This window comes from Phaethon aethereus, assembly GCF_964289735.1.
Source record: "Phaethon aethereus genome assembly, chromosome: 5".
Lineage (NCBI taxonomy): Eukaryota > Metazoa > Chordata > Aves > Phaethontiformes > Phaethontidae > Phaethon > Phaethon aethereus.
This window is the reverse complement of record NC_138579.1, coordinates 8,320,802-8,342,513: the sequence shown is the minus strand read 5'-3', so window position 1 is coordinate 8,342,513 and position 21,712 is coordinate 8,320,802. Positions and strand designations below refer to the sequence as shown.

Sequence of the window (21,712 nt, the reverse complement as noted above, 5' to 3'; positions counted from 1 at the left end):
ATTAGAATGAAGTCCTGCAGTCTTTACTCTGGCAAAATTGGCAATAAAATCCATGAAAATCCCTGTGGATTATGAGACAGAATTCAAAAGCCATGTACAGTTAACAGAAAGATCTTCATGGACTTCAGCCGGGCTTGGATCCAGACTCTCCCCTCAGTATTTCAGAAATGAGCTGCAGCTAACCCGTAAGGAAACCAAGTTTAGCAAGAGAGAAAGCAAGATTCAGGACTTGTTCTCCACAACACAAGAACTTCTCCATGTTGAGGCTACAGATCTTAAAGACTCCAACTTCTTTAATCTCATTTCATGCAAACAGTACCTTTGCATTCAGATACCTCTGTACTGTACTCCTTATGGCTGGAGAGTAAACGGATGAATTTGGGTCTACGCTCCACACCTGCTGGTGTTGCTTTTTCAGATACTTCTGGTCAAAAACTTTGTGAGCATGACACAGAGACTTCAAACTGCTTAATCACCTCATCATCGCTGCCTGAAGATGCTGTCTGTTCTTCATCCTCCCCATAACTGTTTACTGGGAGAAAAACAGAACTCAGGCTTTAGACAGTCTGCTGCCCTTGGCCAAGAAGCCAGATGACACGGCACACTTGTAGCTCTCAGATGGACCTTCTGGGGAGAAAAAGGGGACCAAGGGTTTAGGGAGGACTGGGGAATGAACTTGAGAATCACTTACTTCTTCAAACCTCTGGAAAGCCTGTGAATGTCATATTGTATCAGCAACATTTACATATTATTAGACCTTGTCCAACACTGCACATTGCCCTATTTTTTAAAAAAATGAAGATATTTAAGAGAGCAGAACACAAAGATAGACACAACACACATACAGAACCACTCAAAATCATTAGCATGTGCAAAGACAAAGCGGTAAGCAGAAGAATTGAAAACTTGGTCATGCTTCCATTCTCATTCAGCTCCTGCTAAGGTGGAGAGGGAACTTCTTTTGTGCAGAAAAATCAACTCAGGCGTGACCTGCTCTGGGTAACACTGTGAACACATAAATACGGCACAGGGCTAGCAGGCACCGCTGACTCCATCTGCCAGCAGCAAAGGAACTTGGGAGACCAATGTAAATTGTAACCTTTAAAAGCGAAGACACGCATTTGAGCACGTCCCTGTGAGTGCCCTTCCCCTCCCGCCACCAACACGTGCTTTGAATATGAGATGACTGCACCCTCGTTAGTGCATGAATATCCACCAGATGGGGGAAGGAGGGAATATATACACACACTATAGATACTTGGCTTTGCTTTGTCAGGATGAAAACACAGAGGCAGATCTCCTTGCCATCGGCATCCAGGAAGCACAACAGCAGGACGTTTTGACCCACCGACGTGCACTGAGAAGGAAGCAGTGGGGACGCCGGGCAGTCAGCATGTACGTGCACGTTCGCATACATACGTGTGAACACGCCAGCTGTCAAGCGTGGCCCGTCCACGGCTTGCTCTTGAGCACGAAACATACGATACCGTTGCCAAGACTGGATTTGATAATCGCCATGGCAAAGCCGAGAGCTGAACAGATGAGCACTGCAGACAAAGAGGTGGAGGGCAGCTTTCTCAGCGATGCTGCCTGGTTTGGGGAGGGGGGGAAGCTCATTTTTCCACCTCAGACCTCACATCAACCACACAGCTGCAAGTGGGGAAACTGGATCCTGCTTTTACACGCTGTGTTAGGTCTATTAGAAATCCGCAGTATAAACTTAATGACAACTGCTGTCACCGCTCCATAAATTACCTGCTGCCGCACAGAAGATGGTACTCAACTCCTCGGGCAGAGAGGACAGAACAGAGAAGCTGGCAGTACCGAAGCAAACTGCTCCCACCACCAGCCCAGCAGAAGCTGGCGTCTTCCATGCCGCCACGTTGGCGGATTTGACCTTCTGGTCCAATTTGCCAGAGTTTGACAACAAACCTGCTGCTCCTTCTAGAATATTGCTCACAACTGGAGGAAAAAGCCAAGTGTTCCTATTCTGATAAAAAAGAAAAAAGTTTTTAAACATGAGTTTGTAAATGGTCCGTGACCAGCTATCATAAAAACTGACTATTTTTATGTAAGCTGTTAAAAATAAGTTTATTTGAAACTTTTTTTAAACACAAATTATTTCAAGCTGTAACAACCCTGTGGCCTAAATGTGCTCTGATCTATTCAAATAACTGAAACACATAAAACTAAACACTCCTTTTCGGCCAACTGTGTTGTCAAATTCACTACCTGCAGCTCATGCAACTTCAACAAAATTAATTTAAATCCTCAGCAAATGCTGGCAAGTTCTATTTATATGTGTATATCTTTTGGGTATTTGAGATTAAAAAAAATAAAAATTTTTCCAGTTTAAACAGCAGTCCCCTTTTCACTCAAACAGCTTGCCAAAAATCCTGAGTAAAACATCGTCTTTAGCAATTAAGCCACATCTTTCATCGTTTTCTAAAACAACTGTAACATTAAAATTCTGGGTCCATGGGCACAAGGCTGTATACTTAAATAAACGTGCATTAACGTAGTGTACAATTCTGGTTATTACAAGAAATTTTGTAGGAAAGGCCACGTGGATGCAGCGCTCCCGGACCGCTCCTGTAAGGGCAGCCCCTGGGTGCCCTGCGTGCAGCACCCTGCAAAACAGGGCAGAGCCCTTTTTCTGGGACAGAAAGGGAAGGGTGAAGGAGAGGAATTTGGCCCAGTTTGATATGTTATTGGCCACTTGACTTTGACTTCAACTTTACAAATCCCCAAAGCATGACTGCCTCACTTGTTATGAGACTGGATGCTATTTCTTACTGCCGTTTGGAAGCATACAGGCTAATTAAACGGCGGCACGGGGGAATGCTTGATACGTCTGCTGCTGAATCTCTGCCTGAGCAGCAGACAGCTCCACGTCAACTTAGTATCTCTGTATTAATAAAACTAACTTTACCCAGGGGAGAGGAAAAACGTTCACCATTCAAATACACAAGTGTCCTGATTAGGAAAGGACAAGGGGGAAACATTTTCTGTATCACCATGGAAACTTAAATAAAGGACCCATAATTACAATCTAAATTCTGGAAAGATAATGAATACATCTTGAGATCTGCAGATGTTGGGTAGCATATACATATTTCTAGCAACTTCAACTCAGTTACTTCTATGCAGCATCTGTTTTACAAATCAACTTCCCACCACTCATAAGGAGGCATGTGGGATTTTTTTTTTTTTCCCCCCCCTGAGAAGACAGTGGGGGAGGAAGGAGGCTGACCTCTTTTTCTGGCAACGTATTTCAAACTATGACTATTTATTCAGAAATTTCAAACACCCAATCAGTTACAAAGTTAGCTTACAGGCATCCAAATACACTAAGCTAAAATGCATGAAATAAATAATTCAAGAACTCTCTGCAGTGTTACCAAGTATACAGAATAACTTCTCATTTGCTCAAAGCCTATCCAAGAAAAAAAATTACCAAATAAAATACATAGTGTAGGTGTAAAATATAGATGTACTGCATGCATCCTGTCTGCCTGCATGTTAAAAAACAAACAAGCAAACAGTCATTTTGGCTGAACAATGAAAAGTTCACAACTGCCAGATTTCTGCTTTCCTATATATATTTACTGTTGCCCTTGTGTGTCCACTTTCTTCTTAAAGATTTTGATTCTGCTTTACGGAAGTCAGTGAGAGTTTCAATGGGAGCATCACCAAGCCCTGCAGGAAGCAGAAGTACTACACAAAAAAAACATGTTTGATCATATACCAAAGACAGTATCAGTACATCTATGCATAATGCATATACTTGGAGGATCCCAGGAGCGCTCTGCGCAGTGTTCTTTGCTATTATGGAAGCAGTCACATAGGCCTGGCCTTAAAATTTTCATGATCAGGATGACATACAGAAACAGTGATCTGCAACAGCTCCTAACTCAGCAAAACCCAGAACTGCACACAGAACAAATAAAAAGGGCTTTTCTTTTGGAAAACTGGAAAGCCCTGCTGCAAACTATGGAATTGTTAAAGCTTCTCAGAAAAAAAGGAGGAACATTTTGTAAAGGGACTATGCAGCAACACACGTGGAGTTGCTACTACTAATTCCTGTGCAACTGCAGCTCTTATTTGCACAGCATCTTCAGTCTTGAGTCATCTTCTTGCTTTTGCTGTCAACCATTTGAACTGGGAGTTCAAACAAAAGTAGAAAGTAAAGCAACTACCTGATTTATGGGTTTGACTAGGGAGAAGAGCACTCCATAACTTTATTTACGCTCAAAACTATCTGGAGATACAACCTGATCTCCAAAAATCCTTCCTTTTATAAAACAGAAACAAAATCCGAAACATCAACCTAGACCTCAAGTGTACTTAAAATCATGGGAGAACGCACTGTGATACAGTAAACCCATGTTTCCACGTATGCCATTATGGACAAAGAGATTGTGTGCAGTGACTGTGCGCTGCTGACTAACACAGGCTAGTCCTTTACTAACGAACAGAAGGCAGCCTTCACCTGGGCTTTCTCCTTGCACCCAGGTCTACATATTTTTGTCCCTTTCTGGTAAGTGTACCAACCAGGGGGCCAGAGGTAAACATAAGGTCCACCCCTCTTGGCTGACTGACAAGTGACGGTGTCCTGCTTTTGCAACATGTCGATCTCTACCTCTTCATCTGCCCTCACCCCGTGACCAAGCCAACTGGGAAGCTCTCCGAGGTGAACACAGCTGGGCGTTTGCATGCGATGCAGGCAGAGAGAATCACGACTTGGCAGCTATCATATCCAGGGACATTTCCAACAAAAAGAAAGCAAAGCAAACAAAAAAAGTCAGAGGGTAATCAGAAACAAGACATTATTTGACTCTGACCATCCAGCACCTCTATAGCTGAACAATACAGCAGAGCAATAAACTCCAATTCTGCACACTGCTGTGCAAAGAACTAGAGAACTGCCCACAGAAAACAGCATGAAAATCAACATATTTTCCTGTTGCTTTTTTCCCTATTCCAAAATTTGGATTTTATAAATAGGCACATGGGATTCAGCTTCAAACTGACTCTCACTTTGCTGCCTAAGGCTCTTCCATAGCTAAAGGAAATGGCAGCCAAGAAGCAGAAGCACAATCATCCCTGATTTTCCCAGTCACCTACTTTATGTTTGACATGTGGAGTAAGTATGAGTCAGGCTTCATTTATGCTACTGGGTTTTATTAGCACTGGCCCAGGATTTGTGGAGAACTGGAATTAAAATGAGATTACACACTGTAGGAGACACTGCTAAGCCAGGAAAACCCCTGGTGTGGATGCAGTTACATCCATGAGTCGGCCTACACCCCTTTGCCAGCCCAGGTTAGGTTGCTTGAAGAAAACATGGAGCTGCAGAGGCAGAAAAGCACCTTCTGTCAGCAGATGGTGTCTGCGCTGGGGACACTGCAGGGCACCGGCGTAGCTCTGCATGCTCCGGGGTGTGGGGCTGCAAATGCTCGTGGACCCAGAAACTAAACAAACTGCTGGATCCCCAGGGCCGGTGAGTTAGGAAACACTGCCCTTTTCTTCCACCAAAAACCAATTTTCACTTCATAAGCATTATTTTTATGACAGTTTTCCTGGTAGCTTTCACACTGCAATGGGCTGAATTCCTTCAGGTTCCCCATCAATCAACTCTTCTACTTGTTTGTTTGCCTTAGGTACTCCTCCTTCTAATGCAAGGACGTCACTTTGTAAGCTCTCTCCACTACTTTTAAAGAAGTTTCTCTGAATTGGCACTAGCTTCTTCCAGGAAATGGTCTTCCACCTAGGAGAAATCACACTGGCCAAGGAAATGTCCAGGAAACCCAGGACTTTGACTCTTGCTCCTCTTTAAAACGCAGTTTTGCTACACCACACTCCCAACCTGCTAGACCCAGCGTACGCATGCCGATTACATACCATTCATAGCACCCAATGCTCGAACCATTAGCTTCACACCCACAAGCCTTTGTTTGCTGATTAACAGGGTGGAAATCAACTCCCTCGCAGAGATATTTGTTTAGGGTTGCTACAGATAACAACTGCATTGCAACAAGGCAGATATTTATTTTTCCACTGATTTTTCTAATTGAAACTTTGTTTGCTACCAGAGGGTTGATTCACCATGGCCCCCCTTACTGCTGCTGTAACACCACCGTTTCCATGGCACTCCTGGGAAAATCACAGGCTTCAGCAGCAGCAGCGGGTGAAGATGTGGTACAACACGACTCGCGTGTGTTCAGGACCAAAGCTGTCACCCAAAAGGGACAATCCTGTCCTCTTTCCCTTCCCCTCATTTCCATTTTAGCAGTCATGTGGCCACTCACCTGATTCAAAAGAAATGGGGAAGCGGCTGGTAACTCGCCGTGGAAGCGATGGGCTGGTCCGGTTCAGCACACAGTGGCACGCTCGTGAGGCCAGTAGCAAGTAGCACAACTGTGTGATCGGGGATGGACAATATACATCAGCTGCAGTTTTACATCAGCTACTGAAAACTGCAAAACTGCACCTTCAGGTCCAATGGTTTTATAGCTACATTATTTATTGCAATAAGTCTAGACCCCAGAATTGACCCTGTGACAGAAAGCTTCAGCAAACCTCAGTGCTCTCATTAATCCAAATTCAGGGCTTCCTCTCCAGCACCACCACTCTCATACTATTTGCTGGAAAATACTCCCACACAGATTATGCTGCTATGTATAAACCATATGGGCTTGAATCTCTCCCAGCCTGAGGAGAGAAATGTCTCCAAGTGCCCAGCTTACGTGGGCAAGCACTCACGCCCAATGCAGTAAGTGCCTCCAGGGTTGCTTCATCTCACACAGATACTGAGCTCTCTAGACACAGGACCACCCACCTGAACATGAGGGAACTTTAGGTAGGGTGATGAAGCCATGACAGCATCAGCTATTTTCATAGTTATCAGAAGGGATTTTCTACAGATTTTGCTATGGACTGGATTAAGATTCAACCTAAGTCATTCATGTTGGTCTACAAATAGGTACTGATGAAGTCTTCCTTCAGGAGGAGGAGACTGCAGGAGAATCACACAAACAGCATCTGTAGAGGTGCAGCCCAACCACACCTTCTTCATTACCTGGAAGACCCACACAGCCCAACAATGCCATTCACTGTCAATAAAACTGCGCATTTTTTCCTCCATGACTGTAATCTCCCTCTTTTCTTTCATTGCAGTCTTTCCCTTGGTTACTAAAACTGTGTCAGGAGTCTATGAGGCCACTCAAAATGATGGCTGTTGCCAACGGGTCATTACAACAGCCAAAAAAGAACTAGGCACAAGAAAGTCATACCCACACCCCTATCTGGCAAGAGGTGAAGACTAACACCAGTTCACCTTTTAGCAGAGTGACGTTACCTCATGTAAGCTTACATTAGTGCTTTTTGTGTTAAGCAATACAAAGAGGCTACGAAGAAACAGAGATGGATTATCCATGCTTCCAAAAGTCCTAATGGTCATTCCTTTCTTCAAGCATTTGCCTGCCATGATGGGTTTGCATAAGCAGCCTTCTACAAAGGAGGCCAAGCTAGCAACAACTGCAATTGAAAAGAAAAAAAAAAAGAGAAGTACTACTGTTTGTATCAGCACACAGAAATACTATGTTCCAGCTCTGCACAGAGCGCTGCTAGTATGCCTGCACGTAACCTCCACCACAACACAATGAGATCATTCACACCTGCTTTGCCTGTAGTAGGAGATGGAAGGTGAGGAGGCAGTGTTTCTGGGAGAGAGGCAGCACTTCCCAGATGCTGCCAAGATGCTGTTTATTGGTAAATGAAGCCTCCTGAGTCCTAAACAACCTTCCCAGAGGAAGACAGAGTCACAACTGCCATATGGGGAGTGGGAAGAGGATGCCACTTAGCAAAAGTGGATCAGAAAATACATGCACAAACGCACACGCTCACACACTCAATTTGTTCTGCAACTGCACTGAATGGCAAAATCCATTTCTTCCTCTCAAATACATCCTTCTCCATACAGCTTATGCAACCTTCTAGACGGCAAAAGCAGATGACAAGTACTCCTTAACAGAGCATCCTTCCTCATGGCCCCTAGGGAGCTAGGCACAAGGAAGCTCTGCCCGCCAGACACAGAACTTGGTGAAGACCCAAACTACTGATCTACCGTGGGCTTAAAAAGATACTGCATCTAAAATCACCAGCTCAGGATAGACAGTAACGTTGACAGGCCCAAGACAAAGCCCACAATGGTAGCACCTTTGAAAATTTGTGTTTTGAACCACTCTGGCTTCATTCCCCCAGCTGTAAAGCTAACATACCACAATCCATCCTCCTTTCAGGGCTATTGTGCACTCTCATCACCACTTACTTCTGGCATCATGGATGAAGATCCCTCATAATTTGAAACTTTGAAAAGACAGAACTGCAAAGGAGTACTTTAAATATAAAAAGGAACATGGTACCACCTTCACAAGGACAAAAGTCTGTGCACAAACACTTTCTGAGTGGTTCTGAATTTCCCAGAGAGAAAGCATTCAATGCAAACTCACATCTGCGCTTCATCTCAGAAAGCTGCAGACTTGTACCACACTCTTCAGAGACCAGATGTATATCCCCAGTCATGTTAGTGCTTTCTCCCACTCGAACATCCAGGAGTATTTTCTGTGAAGTGCTTTTGTCCACGGTCTGTCTTTGCTTTCCTTCACTCAGTCCTAGCGGTGCTATTGATTCAGTGTAGCCTCTTAAAATGTTCTGCTTTCAATACAGGCACTGATTTTTTATCGGGCTACATTCTGGCTAGAGTTGGCTCCATAGCCAGACAGGTGATAAAATCCATCAGCATCTAGGACCTTTATATGGAAACTGGCCAACTATCTATTTTAGTCTCAGGTTCAAGCAGAAGTTTTATTTATCACACAAGCAACAACTTTTTGTTACAGGTATATTTTGCTATATGGGTTTATAGGACCTAATGAAAACTCACTTCTTGCCTAGGAATTCCCGGCCATATGAAGGGTCATTTACTGAGGTCAGGGGTGCTCATATACAGCAGAAAGAAGAGTTTCCTCTACTACAGCTATTATTGGCAAAAATCAATAAACCCTGTTAAGCTGGAGGCCAAGGTAAGTAAATGCAATAGTGCTTTCTAGTTTTAAAAACTCCCAGAGCCTCAGAGGCATGCCTCCCCTTACACATGTACTGAGGATAACTAGCCATCTAGACAAGATTCCTATTAGGACATCAAACTTCCTAGTATTCCAAGGTCAAAAAATTTATTTTGGTGCAACTGAAATGCAACCTTTAGCTAGTACTGAGATTGTCTAACTGATGGAAAAAAATCTCCAAAGACTTCATGCAGTTCAAGTGTAGTGCTCACCTATAAATTACACTAGTGTTATGAACACAGTGTCAGACAGCTTGGGAGAGTCTTCAATCATAGAATTCACGGTGTAAAAACAGTTCATCTCTGATTCAGAAGACTCAGTTCTGCTTGTGTGTCTGTCCCCATGCCTCTTCAGAGCAGTGTCTGCTGAAACTGCTAACTTAATGGTCACTTTGACTTCTTGTTTGCAAGGGACGGGCCCTGAGGAAGAAGTGGGCTAAAGCCATTGCATTCATGGCACAATTACAGCTACTCTTCACCTTTTTCATTATTACTTATTTTTTCTCTGTAGATTCAGGCTGGGAAGCAGATGGGCTAGCCAGCTCTACCCCTCTGCTTGCAGCGCGCTACTTTTAGAAGTGGCTTATTGCTCCACTGCCTTTTTTCAATTCTGAAGCCAAATGTGCAATGATGGATTTGGCAGCCACACTCTCGCCAGCCACCCCCAGTCAGCTGATCAGCAGTACCTTAGCCTCAACGGCTGCTCTCTCCCTGTTCTGCAGTGGGAGACAAATTCTCTGTCATCCCAAACACTGAGCTTAGACAATGAAGGAGGGTCTCAAGGAAGCTGCAAGAGCAAGTTCATCTGTATTTGCAAAATATACATCTACATCACGTGCAACTGGCAGCAGGGATCTGCATACATGGAAGGGTCTGCCTTCCCATCATGAACCTCTTAAACCAAACACCTGGCGTTGCAATATTTCCTGCTGAACTACCTCCTCATTTTTAAACTGTGGATCAAAAGCATCCAAAGTGAAAACCTTTTCCCTGCATTTGTTTGAAACCTTGGCACAACATTACCAGCACCATTTAAGCGCAGACCAGGACGCAGCGGCAGCCAAACCTGCGCCCTGCTGATTAGCATGCCTCACAGTATCTTAACAGACATTTGACTTAAGAACCCAAGAATTTCATTGCTCAGACACTTTATTAGATCTCTAAGCCTAAAAATGGTTTTCAATAATGTGTGTGCTGCTTTGGGGCCTCAGAAAAGCTACTATGGGAGCTAGGAAACATTTCCTAGGAGGCAAAGATGTGATCAAAAACATACTTGCTAAAAAGGAGAAGGGGTAATGATGGCTTTTAACTGCAATTTTACTTTATTTCATCTCAGAAGCGTGCTCTAAGCTTAAGAGAGAGGAACAACTACTGGATTTTGTTTTTCATCTTTTTTAAAACAAAATTGTTGTCATCTAGTGTTGGTGGGTTTTTTCCCCTAAACCAAATAAAGTATATATTGGAATGACCTTGTAACAGGTTTCTGTGGCTCTTTAATCACCAGTGGCTGCTAAATGAAGCATATCTATTTTCTCTGTTACATTACTATTGGCAACCAGGTCTTCAGTAAGTGCCCAGAAATATTTCCATGGCAACAAAAAGCATTCAGCATTGCTACTGTTTTGAGCCAATTTAGCTTTAAAATATTCTATTGTGGAGAGAAATATGGTACATTAAGTGAAATAAAGTCAAGATGCAATGTTCTGAAAAGAATATAAGGATAAACAGGAAACACGTATTTTGCAGAAATGGGGAAAAAATGCCAAATGGAAAAAGAATGTTCAAAGCTAATACTGATGCTACTGAACGCCTTTGCTGAATGTCAGTGAGTCCATATGTTCGCTTACATTGTCACTTAGGGTTAGGTAACAAAGCTAACAGAAATAAGGATACCTCAAACATCTTCTCTTGATCATTTTAATCCATGACTGAAATTTTAAGTTGCCAGGTTACTACAGCCTCTCTGTGTGTCTAGGTTGCCATCAGAAGAGTTCATACTCCTGATGTTAAAGAATTAATCTAAAGGAAAAAGAAGAAATGAAGAGTTGAAAAATGAAATACAAAGAGCCTGTGTGTGTTTTGGAAGTGAAGGGTCACTTAGAAGAGCAAAATGAGTTCTTCCACATCAAAGATCTTGTGGAAGACATTTTCAAATCACAGTTTGGCACTTTCCTATTATACAACTTAGATAGTTCTGAGAAAAAAGGCATCAGCTCCCAGCCCTCCGACTCTCAAACAGCCAACTTCATGACTATAAAGTCTTGAGACCATTGGATGTCCCTTTGTTCAGTGCATTGCAGAGATAAAAAGATAAAAGACTATTTGAGAGCATTTGGAGTGACATTCCCTCTGGTGTAAAAAGCTATGCAATGCCTTCCAAAGTGCTTCGTGTGGAAGTAGAAAGCTCTAGGCAGCAGCAGTATAGGTGCTGGGGAGCTCTTTAAGGCCAGCCTTCCAGTCCACTATGATTCCAGACAGCTTTACTGAGAAGGAAAGCCCATAAATATTAAGAGAGAGTCCAACAGCAACTTGGGAGCGGGGAGCGAGGTTCAGAGTGACTCTCTCCTTTAGCCACAGTGATGGGTTAGTCTGGTATCTGACTGTCACTCTGTGTGTCTCTCACCAGGACAATTCATCTGGTCCATCACATGTTTCTACGGACCCTCTTTCTCAGATGTCCCTGCAGACAACACTGCAGGTGAGAAACTGCTCTGGCAATGACAGCAGCCCATTCCCAGCCCCCATTTCCCTGAGAGCTCACCATCTTTTCTCCCACCCACTGTAAGCAAGGGTGTAGTCCTGAGACAGGACAAAGATCTGGAGGTCACCATCGGCATAATGCATTTGGCACGTGAGTGTTCCCCAGCCTATTCTGAGAAGCCCCAGGATTTGCCATGAATTGCTCTAACAGCCCCTCTTAGGGGTGCAGGCTCTGCAGGAGACAGGGTCGTGCCCTGGACCGGACTCATCCAGGAGGATCCGTGGCCCCAGCACTCCCTGGAAGGACATGTCCTGCCCCGTGGCATCTGTGCACACACTGGACACATAATCCAAGCACACACGGTAAATCCAGCCCCACAGTGTTGACTTTGTGCCTATGAACAAACCCTGTGGGCAGGATATCGCACAGGCAACATATAGGAATACCAGAAGGCTTGGGGTCTGTACAGGTTAGAGGTTGGGCTCCAAGAGATACAGCCCTGGGATGCTTAACCTGAGAATTGGCATTTGGAATATTAAACAAGCAGTCCCAGTTTGGGAGACACAACAGCTAGACCAAAATCTCTTTTTAGTTATTTACTCCCTGACCATAACAGCGTGAGGAATAGTAATAAAGAAAGCAGCTAATTTTAACATTCATTAAAGAACACCATCAAGGTTTATACTCTCTCAGTCTGATATTCCTATTAAATATGAAAACAAACAGGCTGATCTTCCACAGTCTGCACAGAAAAGGCTAAATATGTAAGACTTCCCTAGAAGCCAAGAGTGATGAAAAGCTCTCGGTCATTATAAAACATTTTCAAGAGCATCTACTGTCTGCTTCAGAAAAAGCAATTTAGATATTTGAAGCCAAATTCTGAAGACCCTCAGTCTCAAGTTCCTCATCAGCTCCATATCGTAGACCCACTCTCTCCCCTACCCTTTCCTCCCTTATCTCCCTTCCTAGGACGTTTGTGCAGAGCGGCTTTAACACAGCAAGACCCAAGGATGGGGTCAGCAGGACTGCAGCTTTCCTGCTTCTGGTTGGGACATACATCTCCATCAGCCCTCTGTGACCCAGGTAACTTCCAGCCACATTTATGGCGATATTTAGTGAGTACAAGTCACATGGCTGAAATTCCGTCCTGAACAAAATCGCTTGGAAAGCTGTTCATGTCACTTAATGATCAGGAGTCATATTTAGGCCTATTTAAAACTGAAAATATAAAATGCAGTTCTCTCTCCTGTAATCTTCTGCCTGCTGTCCTCTTCAGTTTTATTTGAAAGTCCTGTGGGGGTGGTGGGAGGGGAGGAAAGCGACTTGGGAGCCTTTCATCCATAAAATCATGAGATATGGCTGGCTTTTTAGTACAGCATTTCACAGCACATGGTACAGTAACATCTTGAGATTCCTGGCAAAAAGAAACAACGTTTGAGATTATATATAACTTTAATAGCAATGACGCAAAGGCAGATGGTTCTCAAAGCAAAGGCTTAAGGCTAAACACTCTCTTTGAAGGGTCCTGCTACCAGAAACAAAACACGGGGGGAGCAAAATACTCCTTGCTACAGTAATAGGGCCTGATTGCCTAGTACACAGCATTCCACCCCAGATATGTCCACTGATTTCAATGAGATTAATCTCATGAGCAAGAGAAGAATTGGAAACAGAAGAAGAAAGGTTAGATTTTTCTTTGGGATTTGGGGAGTTTTATTTTATCTGTGGGAAACAAAGACAACACAGCACGTAATGAGCAGATTAGCAAATAAATCAAATCAATACCAGAAAAGAGAGGTCTGGATAATAATGGTAGGGTGTGTGCTAGCTGCTTACCTGCAAAACTTGCCTTGCCATTATTACTTTTTAAGGAGCCACCCAAGCTGAGGTTGCACTCATGACCTCTCGTCCTCATAGAGGGCTCACCTTCTTCCTCAGCGATGGGAGGAAGCCGATCAAGTGGCTGGAGATCTTCATTCATCCAGTAGGATCCATTGGCTGTCAAAGACCTGGTGCTTTCAACACACTGCTCTGGTAAGCTGCTGGTATTTTTAACCCATTTTTGCCTCTGCGGACCCATGTCAGAGCCACAAGGGAGGTCCTGTGAAGCAAGATCAGGATCCCAAATGTGACCATCTTCTCTAGGATATAAGTATTCCTCATCCCAGAGGTCCAGGTGTTGTTCATCATCTGATTCCTCAGAATAATCCTCATAAACTCCTCCATTATTCTCCAAGTCCCGGTTCCTCTCTTCTTCTGACTTAGCACCCACTCCACTCAAATTCAGCAGTGCAGAAGATACAGAGTCTCCTGCTTGTTGGATAGCTTCGTATATTTGAGACATCCAAGAAGACAGTGGCTGGAGGAAATTCTGAGCAGCCTCAGAAGCCATGTTTAACACTATGCCAGTATCCGGTGATCAGCTCTTCAGCTTTGCCAGCATGTCACTTATAATTCAGGGAGCTACAGAATAAGCAGCATAAGAGATTACTGTAAATTGCTTGTCCATCAGCACCTGTCGACACACTATCTACATAAGATGTCTACAACTGAAAGGAGAAGTGGGAAAAGCACTTCTACCCATTGAGAATACCACTAGAAATCCAGAAATGATGGACAAATTACACATATTCCTGCAGAGGTCTGGAAAGCTTTCATTCAATTGTTAAACCTTATATAAATAAAAAACCATAGAACATTGGAACAGAAATACCTTTTCTGAAGCACATGCATCCTGGTTACAGCTGGCAACAGACCTGGTAAAAAAGTGCAAAACAACCTGCCATCAAAAATCTCAAATAATCTCCCGGCCCTGACTTCCACCACATCCTTAGCATTAGCATGTCCAGATGGGAAATTTGAAGGGTGGAGAATCTGGGAAGAATTACGTTTTGATTGATTAAAGTGGCAGGTCTAAAGCATGCAGAACCAGTCCATGGCAGGCAACTACTTCAAATGGTTCGCTCCAGAAAGGCTCTGCAGAAGTCCTCTCTGCCCACAGAGAAACACAACCCAGAGTTGTTTCACCCTTCATAGAAATTAAAAAAAAAAATGAAAATCACAGGAGGTAGAACATTATAGGTATGAAATTACTGGGAACAGAAGCAAGTTAACAAAAGCACTGGTATCGTGTTGATATGATATGTTTTCCCAAAACTCATCTAAACCCTAATTAAAAACATAACTTGCAGAAGGTTAAGGTGCCTTTTTGCCTGATACACATCTTCCCACATTATCACAAGACAGATATTCTTTTAGGAACTCTGAGAAGAAGGAGAAACCTACAAGCAGGATGATGGGTCTAGGAAGAAAGAATTAAATAGCTGCAGTTGTTAGGCTAAAAGACAACTAAAAAGAAGCAAAAAGAAGCTTTCAAAATTAATACCAGTGTCTCGCCAAATTTAGAAATCTAGGAGCAATCAAATTCTAAAAGGGTAAATACAGTATAAGCAGCAAGAAAATAACCTCAGCAGTAATGCGTATTACCTTGTGAAGTGGTCTCCAGAGAAATGTAGTGGGAATCCCAGTGCTTTGGATTTTTAAATGGAGCATGGACTAAGCAGATCCCACCGTGCTTGGTGAGCAGCTTTTTTTACAGATGAGATCAGTGACTTGAGTTCTTTACCTTTTGAAATACCTGTGCCAAACAATTTTGTTCCGTAATACTGACTTACACCGCAGACACTTCCAACAGGTTTATTATCAGCTTCAGCATGCTCTAAGAATTACAGTCCTCCAAGGGCAGTAAATGAATGTAGGTTACTAAAGCCATTTTAAAAGCTGATGGCTGTTACAAACTCTCCGGGCTCGGGGCACACACTGTTCCAGTACCCACCAGTCAACCGCTGGCCTCTGGTTCAGCCACTGGGGCCCAGGTAATGCTCCCTGCCGCACGTTATGTCTTTGGCAAAGAACAGACAATGCCATGGCATAACCTCCCAGGTGAGCTGCTCCCGTCATCGACTCTCCTCTTTCCAGCCCTGCCCTTGGCGAAGCCTCCCTGTTTTGTGCAACGTATTTTCTCATAGACCTAAAGCGATTACATGCTCCAGACAACACAGTTTCAGCATAATGCAGATTTGCTACTGGTAAGTCACAGCACCAGAAGTCACTGAGAAGAGACGGTACTTGAAACAGTGAGATTCTCCCAGGCATGGAAGGAGATAAATTTGGGCAGGTGAGTACTGGATACTGGATATATTTTCAACCCGTCATTTATTTACGGGCAACAGCAAATGAATCTCTGATTTCTGATGAAACGAGAACTTCATGGTGCTCTGCCTCCATCTCTGCAGCAAGATACGTGACAGCAGTAGCCCTTGGAGGGATGCAGGCATCCAGGAGTGATAGCTAACCAATGCAGATAAAACATATGGGTGCTAAAATGAAGCGTTGATCTGTTCTAAAAACCAACAGAACACAGACTTATGATATTTGCATAGGGAATAATTAGCTCCTCTTGTTATTAGATTTCAGAGCTAACACCCAATTGGTCCAACAGAGCCATCCCACTTCTCTCAATGCGGTGGCTGACCGCACCACGCTCAGGCAAGCCTCGCGGTCCAGCACGAGAGGCTCCAAGTTAGGGAGGTTGGTATCACAACCATAAAGACGGAGGGAGTTTTTCAAGGCAAGATTTTACTTTATTCATGGAATTAAAGCGGGGATCTACAGTCACCTGCAGGGCTTGGGTGTGGTCACCCAGTCACCTGAAGAGGCAGAAAAGACTTGAACATGCATCTTTCATATACCAAGTAGTTCCCCCAACCACCTCACTATAGATAGGCTGGGGAGAAACTTGACATGTATGCCACATGTATATACACATCCACAATTCTACCCAAGACCTGGAAATTTGTCTGCATTAAAGCCAGAGAACCCCAGCGAACGGTTTGATTTCAGTTTATAGACAATGGATAGACACTGAAGTATATGTCACCCAAAAAATCTGAACTGCTTTGCAGCAACACCTGCAACACACCTGCCCAACTTGCAACCCCATGCCTACATCATCCCTACAGGCACGCGCAATGCAACTTCCAGGGTGCCTGACCCTGCTTAGCCTTTGCTTGGTTTTTCTTCCCCTCCTCGCCCTCTTACCGAAGACTCCACAGTCAGTGATAGGCTTAACAACTGGAGTCGAACTGAATTATAAATTGCTTATTTTTGGTCTTGCAGCAGATGGATAAAATGTGTAACAAGCTGCAGACACGTTCAGGCAGGCAACGTTTTTACAAACTCAACAGAGGATCAAAAGGGGCTGAGCTCTGTTATGGGCTTGCTGTTTCCCAGGAGCTCTCTGCCTTAATTAGCAGGCACTGCTCTAACGGGTGTTTATGATATATTTCACAACATGGCCTTTTCAACATAATGGATTTTTACTTCTGAATTCTCTAACAATTTTGACTTGCATTAGGAAAAAAATAAAAGAACTGATAAGAGCACTTAAAATGTGTGGGAAAGAAAAATCCATTTCTTTTTTAAAGCATTCATCAAAAAAGAGAGAGAAAAAAAACAGTTTAGCACATTCACTTCAAGTTCCATCTTACAAAACTAACCACAAGAATTTTCACACTGAATCGCCTGCTTAACTCAAAGCTGGGCTTTTTTTCCCCTCTTGGAAAATCAGATAGCTAAAAGGATCAATGTTAAGCCTCTAACAGAAACCATCATAACCTTTACTACAATCTATATTCCCTTGTCTTGATAGGATCATTATTCCTGAGTAGCATTCCGATTGAGAGGTGCAATTACTGTATGGCTAAAAAAAGATGACTATTAGCAGAATTTCAAACACTACCACAATGCAGAGGTTTGTAATATTAGCAAACTGTCTTTCAATCTTCTTGATATGCAGGCTCCTAAAAAATTGCCATCAGATGTGCATTTCTTACAACAATTTCCCTTATTCAAGCTGTTGTGGAGTGTAGGCACAAACTTCCTTTTCTTCAGTCACTTTTTGTGTGGCCCTTGCAAAAGTCTTCTACCAGACTCCTCCCTTTTAGGGAGGCTTGTAGACCACAGGTTGACAACAGTGTCCCAGCATATAATAACTGAAAAATTTTCAACTGAGCACTTATTTCTGAAACCCTAGACAAAGAGAAACCCACAGCCCCAGCTCCCTGCCTGCAAACGTACTGTCCCATCCGGAGACAGAAGGGGCAGAAATCAGCTCCCAGCTTCCAAAGATCAGAAGACATCTTTGTCACATCACTGTTTTAGAAAGATGCACTTCTTTTGTCACTGCCAAGAAAATTGTACCAAGAAGCCTTCTTAGCAGTTTGGGCAAGGTGCTGAATCCATCTGTCCACAACTGAAACTCTGAGCATTGTGCTGGGTCACTGGTTTAGACAGCCCCACTACAAGTACCCAGAGGAATGATTCTTGCCTTCCCCACTTCCAGAAATTTTAATTAAGACATTGATAATGATTTATCTTTATTTCCAAATCTCATACAGACAGCATCAGCCCCCCATGCCCACCTGAATCATGTCCTGGATCATATCCATGGACAGGAGCTTTATCTGTGTGGACACCCAGGGAAAGCAGTGTTACAGACCCGCCACAAAGCCCTGCTCCAAGCTTAAGAGGAAAGACCTAAACCAAGGAGTGAATCTAAGCTTAAGCCCAGAACATCAAGGGTCTGCACAAGAGGCAAGGTCATTTTGCTGCTCATGAAAGAAGGAAGTAAGGAAGGCTTGGAGAGGTAAGATGATGTAATAACTCTTTTTCAGCTATTGAAAACTATAATGAGTCTGATCCTCCTTTTAGACTGGAGCCCAATTAGCACATATGTAAAATAGCAGAGTGGAGATTAGAAATGTACTCCACTGAAGGCAGGCAGCAGCAGCAGCACTGGGCCAAGAAATCCTCTATCCTAGTTCTGGGAACAATCTGGACTCTTCGTTCCTCCTGTAGTTGCCAGAATCATGTTTAACAAGATGCTAGCAAAGCCCTTCCATCCTCACAGTGAAGGATAACCAAACATTGCTACGATGAAACTGTATTTCCAGTTAAAATTGTCACAGTGCCAAAACCCGCCCGTGCACTTGAAGCTGTTCAGTTGATTGGAGCCTCTTGCGGAAGAGTTATGAGAAAATGTCACAGACAGTGCCCAAGGATCACATCAACTGTGAGCATCATGAGCATCACTGCTGACCAAGTTTCCCTCAGGTAAAACAAAACAGAAATACAGAACATCTTGGTACCTTTTTGGCCTATGTAAATGCTATTTATGTAGCTGAATTTAATGCAAAAAAAAAAAAAAAAAGAGAGAGAGAGAGAGGGAGGGACAGAGGCACTTTCCAAGTGATAATGTGCTCTGCAATAATAGTGTTTAAGCTGGTGATTCAGAAACTCCAGGGCATTGAAGGAAGATCTAATGGTTTGTGTCAATAAATTACATGCATCTCATTGGAAACATTCATGGCTTACAAATCAATAAGGCAATAAACCCACTGCTGCAACACACTGGTCCTGCAAGCCCCAAAAGGGTGAAGTGAAAACAAAGATGAGATCAGACAGACAGCAATGCACCCTGCTGCATGGGGTTTAGCCTACGCAGAGGAAGCCTGCAGACTTATTCCTCGCTCCCAGATCATCTCATGCCTTTGCAGGCAGCTTGCCGCTAATGATGCTGTGCCAAATTAGTTGTAAAAATTGATACTCAAATGACAGAAGTGGTTTTGATCAGGATATTTAGCCCCATGGTACCTCATCCTTTCTTCCAATTCTTTTGTTGCATGCTCTCCTTTGGTCAAAAATAATGGCAACAATTACTGATCTTCACAGTTTCAGTGGGATGGGGAGAAGAGGAAAGTGATAGAAGAAAAAAGCAATTATGCAAATGTGACATTAATCGTTCAAAACTGTGGAGCATTTTTCAGAAAAAAAACCAGGTGTCTGTATAGGGTATATGGTCATAAATTCAGGCAAAAAAAATGCTCCTGGAAGACCAGCATGCAAATATTATGCCCAGAAGCTCCACCAGCAATGGGGCTGAGGAACTGATGGTGATTTCCTATGCTGACCACTTCGCACCTTTGTTTTCGCTTAGACTGTAAGACCTCCTGAACTCAAAAATGTCTTTGTTTCATGTAAGTCAGTCCAGTGTGCTCACAAAACAGGGAATCTGTGACTGCACAGACACATACTATTGCCACCAAAATACTAATACAAAACTTGAGGGAATTTTCAGAGGGGAGAAAATAGAAACACCTTCCTTGACCATAATATTTGGCCTGGATATAACGACAGATACTGCCTCGGTACTGGTGTTAAGTCCAGAGTCACTCCACTGAAGCCAGTCACATCCTCCAAATCAAAATAAGGTCTTTTGCGTTTAAAGGGCCACTTGTCACCACAGGCACAAAAAACTAATAGTTCTGTACCAAGTGGTAGTACAAAAAGCATCAATGAATAACTTTAATTATTTATACTCCTCAAACTGAGGGTTACAAAAAGGATGTAAAGAAAGTCACAGATCATTGGAGTATTAGAAAAGTGGTGTTAGTAGTGGCAACTGTGTGCTTTCAAGGTAAAGGAGTGAGAAACATCTGTAATTACTGGATTAGGGGAATGAAAGAAAAAACCTGCAGTCAGAAATTACAGCACATTCTGTAATGGAGCTGCTGTCCTTTGTCAGCTTGCATGAAGACAGAAGAGCCAAAAGGAAATCACAAGTTCAAGGCTGGAGAAACACAAATTTACACCACCACTCGAACCCACCCACCTGTGCTGTCAAGCTGTTGTGTAGAGGAGACCCAATAGACCCGAGTCTCCACCCCATCTGCAATCATGCTACCTAGTCCGCAGCAACTGAACAAGTCAGGGTCAATCAGAGCAATTACTTGCATGGAAATTAGCAGTGGGAGAGCATGTCTAGCTGTTTTAACACAATGAAGATCTTTTAGAAATGTTTTGAGGAGTCACCCAGTTGCTGTTAGTCCTTCGTTCCTCGCCCCGACTCCATCGTTACAGCGCCTATGGAAATTGCTCTGTACGGACCACCACTGAGCAGTGCAGACTTTGGGAACCACAGCCCTGAGGGAAATGCAGTGGATGATTATCCATTCCTGGTTATCTATCTTCATGTGCACACATGGCTAAGTCCATAGCTCCCATCTCCTTACACTCCTGCTAAGTTAACCCCCACTCCAGCCAGACATGCCAGAAGGCTGAAGGGTCACTGGGAAAAACAGACGTAGTTTCAAATTATTTAAAAGAATTCAGAGCCATAGATCTGAGCAGGTAGTTGCCCCTACCAACTTAGGAACTGCTCCCTCAGCTACTCTTATCCTCATTTAATTCAGCCTTGTTACAAACCAGGCTCTCCACTATCTAGGGCAGGCAGCAGTGGCAACAGTCACACTGTCCCATGCCCAGCCACTCATCCTATAAGCCTCTATAGAAGCAACTGAGAGAAAAAGCAATTTAGAAGAGCAGCTTCATTTGGGCACTGAGAAACTTCCCTTTCAAGGGATCCTCTTCCTCCTGCCACCGGCTGGTCAAGGAACCTAACACCCTGGCTGAGCTACATACCTCAACTAGGTGACATGAATAACCCTGAACCCATTTTCAACCTGCACCTTGCTGAGGACAACAGAGCTACTGGGTAGTAGGATCAGGGCTACAAAGATCAACCACAATTGTATTTCTTTGGAAAGAAATACAACTCCTGGGCTTTCCAAGATTTACCATGCTGTTGGAGGAAGGCAGTCTACTGTGCATGCCAGACTGGTACCACCACGCTCACCCACACTACTTGTTTCTGAACATGAAGCTAAGCCTCAGGCTGACCATGATGGGTCCTCAGTGCCTGGCTGGGCGCAGGGCTGCACTGACAAAACAAGGTCAACATCCAGGCAGCACTGCTAAAATTCCTG

At 43.5% G+C, this 21,712-nt stretch overlaps 1 protein-coding gene across 1 annotated transcript in view; it reads right to left on the bottom strand.

Annotated features, from left to right (window-relative positions):
• The window catches only part of SYT16 (synaptotagmin 16), a gene marked incomplete at its 3' end in the record, with an annotated part of 40,876 nt that extends 26,623 nt beyond the window's left edge, over nt 1–14,253 (bottom strand). The window contains exon 1 of the mRNA XM_082001055.1: nt 13,665–14,253. Within this exon, the coding sequence (XP_081857181.1) occupies nt 13,665–14,220 (556 nt within the window). The 5' untranslated portion in view covers nt 14,221–14,253. The remainder of the gene's footprint in view (nt 1–13,664) is intronic.
• Nucleotides 14,254–21,712: the final 7,459 nt, after the last annotated feature.